We start from the raw sequence: 6,822 nt of genomic DNA on the forward strand, positions 1-6,822 counted from the left end.
ATTTGAAGCACAAAAGTTTTTAATTTTGATTACATCCAGTTTTGTTTGGTCTTCAATCACATACATTTTTGGTGTCATAGCTAAGAAATCATTGCGTAACTTAAGGTCACAAAGATTTATTCCTGTTTTTTCTTCCAAGAGTTTTATAGTTTAGCTGTCACATTTAAATGTCAGATCCGTTTTGAGTTCATATCTGCATGTGGTGTGAGGTAGGGGTCTACCTTCATTCTTCTGCATGTGTATCTCCAGTTGTCTCAGCCCCATTTGTTGAAAAGACTGTTCTTTCCCCATGAATTGTCTCTGGGTCCCTTGACTGCAAATGTAAAGGTTTATTTCTGGACTTTCAGTTGTATTCCATTGATTTATATGTCTGTTCTTACGTTAATACCACACTGTCTTGAATACTATAAATTGGTAATAAAATTTGAAGTCAGGAAATCTGTATCTTGCAACCCTGCTCTTCTTTTTCAAGACTGTTTTGGCTACTCTGGGTCCCTTGCATTTCCATATGAATTTTAGAATCAGTTTGTCTTCTGCAAAAAAAGCAAGACAGGGATTGCATTAAATCTATAGATCATTTTGGGGAGTGTTGCCATCTTAATGATATTCGGTCTTCAAAAGCACGAACACAAAGTGTCTTTCCACTTATTTATGTCTTCATTAATTTCCTTCAACAGTGTTTTGTATTGCACAGTCTTATTCTTTTGTTAAATGTATTCTTAAGGTTTTTTTAGTCTTTTTGGTCCTATTGTAAGTGTACTTGTTTTCTCGATTACATTTTAGGACTATTCATTGCTTGGATATAGAAATAAAACTGATTTTGCATATTGATCATGTATCCTGCAACCTTGCTAAAGTCATTTATTAACTCTGATAATTCCTTAGGATCCTCTATATACAGATCATGTCATTTGCAAATAGAGATAGTTTACTTCTTCCTTTCCAGTATAGATGCCTTGGTTTTCTTGTCATCTTTTCTGGCCCTGGCCAGAATCTCCAGTACAGTGTTAAATAGAAGTGGTGAAACCACACATCCTTGTCTTGTTGCTGGTCTTAAGGGACAGTTTTCTGTTTTTCACCACTAAGTACTATAAGGTTAGCATGGATTTTTCATTAATGCCTTTTATCAGGTTCAGAAAGTTCCCTCCCTTACTAGTTTGTTGAGTGTTCTCATGATGAAAGGGTGTTCAGTTTTGTCAGGTGCTTTTTCTGTATCTGAAATCATGTAGTTTGTGTCTTTTATTCTATTAACATAACGTATTAGATTGATTGATTTTGGGGTGTTAAACTAACCTTGCATTCCTGAGATAAATCTTACTTAGACATGGTGTTTAATTCTTTTTATATGTTGCTTGACTTGATTTGCTAGTATTTTCTTGAGGTTTCTGTATCTATAGCCACACATAATAGATTTTTTACTTTTAATTGTAGTAAAATACAAAACGTAAAATTTACCATCTCAACCATTTTTAAGTGTACAGTTCGGTAGTATTAAGTATATTCACACTGTTGTATAACCAATCTGTAGAACTTTTTAATCTTGCAAAACTCTATAGCCATTAAATCCATTTTTCTCTCCCCCAGCCCCCGGCACCCACCATTCTATTTTCTGTTGTTGTGAATTTGACTGCTCCAGATGCATCCTATAAGTGGAATCACACAGTTTTTGTTTTTTGTGACTGGCTTATTTCACTGAGCATAATGTCCTCAAGAGTCACCCATGCTGTAGCATGTGTCAGCATTTCCTTTCTTTTTAAGGCTGAAAAAAATACTTCCTTGTGTGTATATACCACACTTTTCTTATCCTTTCATCTGTTGATGGACATTTGGTTTATTCCCACATTTAGGTTGTTGTTGAATAATGTTGCTGTGAACATGGATGTATAAATACCTCTTTTAGACAGTGCTTTCAATCTTTTCAGATATATATCCACAAGTCAGATTGCTGGATCATATCATACGTAATGAGTTTTTGTTTCTGTTTTCACAGTTTGTGTGACGTCAGGATTCGAATATGGCCCACACATTTTGATTGGTCTGTGTGTCTCCTGAACCTCTTTTAATCTGTGTCTTCCTCCTGTGTCTCTCTTCTTTCTTCTTGCAGTTTATTCGATGAACAACACAGGTTGTTTGTGCTACTTGTTCTCCCATAGTCTGGATTTTGCTGATTGTGTTCCCAAGATGGTGTTCTCTGTCTTTTCCAGAACTGGTAAATGGATCTGTAGGTTGCAGCAGCTTCCTTCAGAGGGTACATGATGTCTGTGTCTTCCTTTTTGTGATGTTAGCAGCCTTGGGTGATCAATGTCTGCATCATTAATTCATTGGGCTTGCAAAATGACGATATTCTATCATTCCTTTTTTATTTATTAGTTGGAATACTTCTTTAAAGAGAAACTTCTCATCTGCTCTTTGGTTAACCAGTGGTACAGTCTGTATAGGAAAGACAAGATTAACACTTGATGCTTTCCCTTTATTTATAAGTTTTCAGTATAATGAGTTGGTTCATTGGCCTCTCCAGGGTTGGTTCGTTCCCATTTCCTTGGGGCCAGTTCTCGGAATTGTGGCAGCTTATGTCATGGCTACAGCCTGGTCATCGTGTAGTTCACTTCTTCCACCTGGCGGGGGTTTCAGTATCTATAAGGCAGCTCACAGGATACGGCTCAGAATATTATCTACAGCCCTTGAGGAGGAACTAAAGGTCCTTGACTCTGCTTAATGACTATATTATTATCCAGTCACCTTTGACTGTTTTTCATTGTTTCTGCATTTTCTCATTTCTCTGATTAAAGTTACTCTTTGGCTAAAATTTTTCCACAGACAAAAGGCAGGCTGAGGACATGGGGGGCATAGACCATAGGGCCCTGCTCTGTTTCAGGGCTTCCAATACAGACTCAGACCACAGTGTTTTCACTTACCATTTTCTGCTTATATCTTTGTCCCTTTTCTTCTTTAACAAGAATGCTGGTTCTCTACAATACCAGAAATGAAAGACTTAGCATATCCCAAGTCCTCATTTGTTTTATTCCACATTACCCAACAGCTGTCTCAGAATAACAAAATTAACACTACCAACAGTATCGTTACCAAAAAGAATTTTCAGTTCTTTCCACAGTTCTTTTTGCTTTGGGATATATATTCTACAGAGATACACAGTTAAATTACTGTTTCAAAGTCCTTTGAAATAGCTCCTCTGTATGTGGTTATGCCATCAACTAGATACATACATTGATATGTTTTATATTTTCAATTTATAGAGGCTTTTAAAATTAATGTTCTAATTATGGAGTACCTTTACATGGTTCCAAACTAAAATCTATAAAAGAAGGAAGTATATTCTCTATCTCTCTCCTTCACCCTGTTCACCCCTTTCCTTATAGGAAACCATTTTTTTTATGATTTATCCTTCCCTTGCTTTTTTCTTAACATACATTTTGAGATAGTACATATTTGTATTCCCCCCCTTTCTCTTATAAAGATAATATATTGTATGCACTTTTCTCTCCCTTGCTTTTTTTACTTAACAAAATATCTTGGAATCAGTCTGTAGCAGTCTGTAGACTTCTTTTCCTTTCCCCCCCATTTCATAGTACCGCACTTTGAAGATGTACCAGATTACTCACCCAGTCCCTTACTGATGACGATTTGAATTGTTTCTACTTTTTTGTCATTATAAGTAATTCCGCAGTGAATAGCCTCATTTCTGAATAAATATTTTAATTTCTTTTTCTAGTTTGTCTTCTGGATAGATTCCTAGAAGTGGAATTGCTGGGTCAATAGGTAAATCAATGTAATTTTGTCAGATGAGGCCAACTGTCCATGCATAGGGATTGTGGTATTTAACATTCCTACTAGCAATGTATGAGTGGGTTTTGCCGACAGAATATGCTGTCAAACTTTGTTTGCCAGTCTCTTGGTGAAAAGTGGTATCTCTGTGCAGTCTTACTTTGTATTTCTTGTATAAGCAAGCCAAGTGAGATGTTTGTCTATCTTTGTTTGTTTTCTAGTTTTTCTGATCCATTCTATTTTTTTATATTTTATTTTTCAGAGTCAATACAGATTTGTATGTGAAGCTATTTTGAAAGTTTATGAAGAAGGATTTGTTAAACCTTTAACGACATCATCAAATAAATAAGAAAGCAAAGGTCTGGGATATGTGTTGGAAAACTGCTTTCCATTATATTCACTGTGCCATAATACTGCTTGCAGGAAATGGCATCTAAACAGACAAAAAAAAAAAAAAAAAATGAAGAACTAACAAAAACTGAAAACTTCAGCACTGTTGCACTTTATGTTTCAAAAAAGAGTCACTCTCTCAAAATCTGTCATTCATGTGTTTGAAGACTCTTTCATGCTTTGCTCCAAACAAATAGTGAATAACTGAGTATGTTCAGGGTAATTTACGAAATCTTGTGGTGGTGCCATGCAGTCCCCTTCTGGTAGAATTGCCACAAACAAGGCTCAGAATTCTCATCGTCTCTGTTGTACACTTGTATCTTGAAAGCAAAAAGAAGTCAACATCAGGAGTCAGCTCTGGTGTTTCCCAGTGATTCATGTTCTTACTATACTGGTTACCAGATGTTACTTTTTAAATGTTAGCAATATCATTCTCAATATTAGCCAATACACTGCCTATGGATGCAGCACATCTTTCCCTACACTTCCCCCCATAGAGACCTGCTGTTTGGAAGAAGAAAGGTGGAATTTGCTTTTCCCAGGAAATGCTGCACATTGTCAATTTACCAGCATCTTATAGAAAGTATAAATAAGAATCTACAAATTTTCTTTTTTTTTTTTTTTTTTTTTTTTTTTTTTTTGCGGTACGCGGGCCTCTCACTGTTGTGGCCTCTCCCGTTGCGGAGCCCAGGCTCTGGACGCGCAGGCTCAGCGGCCATGGCTCACGGGCCCAGCCGCTCCGCGGCATGTGGGATCCTCCCGGACCGGGGCACAAACCCGTGTCCCCTGCATCGGCAGGCGGACTCTCAACCACTGCGCCACCAGGGAAGCCCTACAGATTTTCTTGAATTTAATAATGTAACTTATATTTATCATAAGGTTGGCTTATTCCAAATCATGTGATTTCACATACTTGATGTAAAGGAATGCATGCATTGTGTCTTAACCCCTTAAGTGCCTTGAGACGTCTTTGTATGTCTAATGAAAAGGCACTCCTCCTTTGACCCCACTAGGAGGTATGTATGTATATTGTACATTTACAGTTTTATGCATTTTGAATCAGTTCACATTTTTTAAAATAGCTTCTCGTATTGAGAGTTATGCAGTCAAAGAAGAGTAATGAAATTCTATTTCTTGCTCAATTCCTGTATTTTGCCACAAGAAGCCAAGATAATTTGTGTTCTACTGAGTGAACGCTCTGCTGCTATGGAATTATTCAAAACCTGCACATTCCTTTCCTGAGGGACAGGGGTTACCGTTTAGCAGCTGAAGTTAAAAGATGCTTTATTCTTCAAATTTCTTATTTATTTTGTCCCTGACTTTAGAAATAGCATCTACTATACACATTAAAGTTAAACATATGGAAACTCTAAACTAAAGTTAGAGCAGCTAATTGTGACTTGTTTCTATCACTAAGTAAATGATCAGCATTCATTTCATTTCTTACCAAGCTTTGTTCACACTGGTCTGTTGGTTGGCAGACCACAAACGAGGGATGAAACGTCATTGAGTGTTTCTAATTGTAATCCCTCAGTAGCTGAAATGAGGGCTTTCTTGTCATTTTTGTGTACAATTAAGTTGCTCCAGTTTATATATACTTATTAAGTTATAAGCATGTTAATATGGAGAGTTTTGATTGTCCAGCCTGACGGAGGACCTGATTCCCTTTAAGGATGTGTATATTCTCCTCTTCAGGTTTTTTAATTTTTAAGTACTCAGAGAGATAGAACTTTGAAATTGCCCAATTTTAATATAAGTGGAAATTTTCTCAGCTATTGAAATGTTATATTACACAATTACTTTCTATGGATTATGGTTAAAATAGATTCACTTACTAGTGGTTTCTGAATATTTCTGTATAGTCTTGATAAAATTTACGGTTGAATGGTAGATATTTTGGAATGTCATTTAGTATGAGCGGGAGAATGTACATTTTTAAATCTTCAGTATAATCTAAATGATGTTATTTCAAATATTCAAAATCCATAATAGTAAATTTTAGGAAGTTAAGTCCTAAACGTTAATAGCCAAGATACCAAATACATTACTGTATTAAAATATTTTACCTTTTTTTTCAAGAGAAAAGTAAGCATGACCTTTATGTCAAAGAGAAATTCTTGTATCTATTTCTGAATTTCACAGTCAAGACAGTATAAGATAGTAAATAACTCTGTACAGTCTTTTTTGAACATTCCGCTCTTTGCCAGCAGATAGATGTGATTCAGGCTGCTGTACAACATCATGGTAAGTTGGAAAGTGAAAGAATAAAATGTCAGGGATCTAAGAATTAATAACTGTTTTGGCAGTAGTTTTTCACCTGAATTAAAAAGAAAACCTATCCTAACTATATGGACAGAATATGACAACCATAGACGAAAAGTTAAAGTTATATAGACATAAACAGATAAATGTCATGGTTGGCATGTTCTTTGATTTAGGGCTCTGTTTACACTTCTGAGAGCAACTCTAATAATTTGTTGGCAGTGAGCACTTCTGCCTTTCAGTGGAAGCGCCAGGTCCTAACCGCTGGACGGCCAGGGAAGTCCCTGCCTGAGAATGTTTTTAATCTGTTTGTCAATCTAAATAGGGTTCTAGGAATAATCCCAGCTCTCATACACCAAGTAGTTCTAGATTCCACTCATATCAATG

The 6,822-nt window shown here is 36.1% G+C and overlaps 1 protein-coding gene across 2 annotated transcripts in view; it reads left to right on the forward strand.

The window, feature by feature from the left end:
* PTPN4 (protein tyrosine phosphatase non-receptor type 4) overlaps positions 1 to 4,145 on the forward strand; it is a 176,639-nt gene extending 172,494 nt beyond the window's left edge. For both annotated transcript variants that reach the window (XM_024759163.1, XM_024759164.1), the window contains exon 27: positions 4,046 to 4,145. In XM_024759163.1, coding sequence (XP_024614931.1) covers positions 4,046 to 4,132 — 87 coding nt within the window. In that variant the 3' untranslated portion in view covers positions 4,133 to 4,145. The remainder of the gene's footprint in view (positions 1 to 4,045) is intronic.
* The last annotated feature ends 2,677 nt before the right edge of the window (positions 4,146 to 6,822 follow it).

The sequence above is a fragment of the Neophocaena asiaeorientalis genome, unplaced genomic scaffold (assembly GCF_003031525.2).
Source record: "Neophocaena asiaeorientalis asiaeorientalis breed wild unplaced genomic scaffold, Neophocaena_asiaeorientalis_V1.1 scaffold593, whole genome shotgun sequence".
NCBI lineage: Eukaryota > Metazoa > Chordata > Mammalia > Artiodactyla > Phocoenidae > Neophocaena > Neophocaena asiaeorientalis.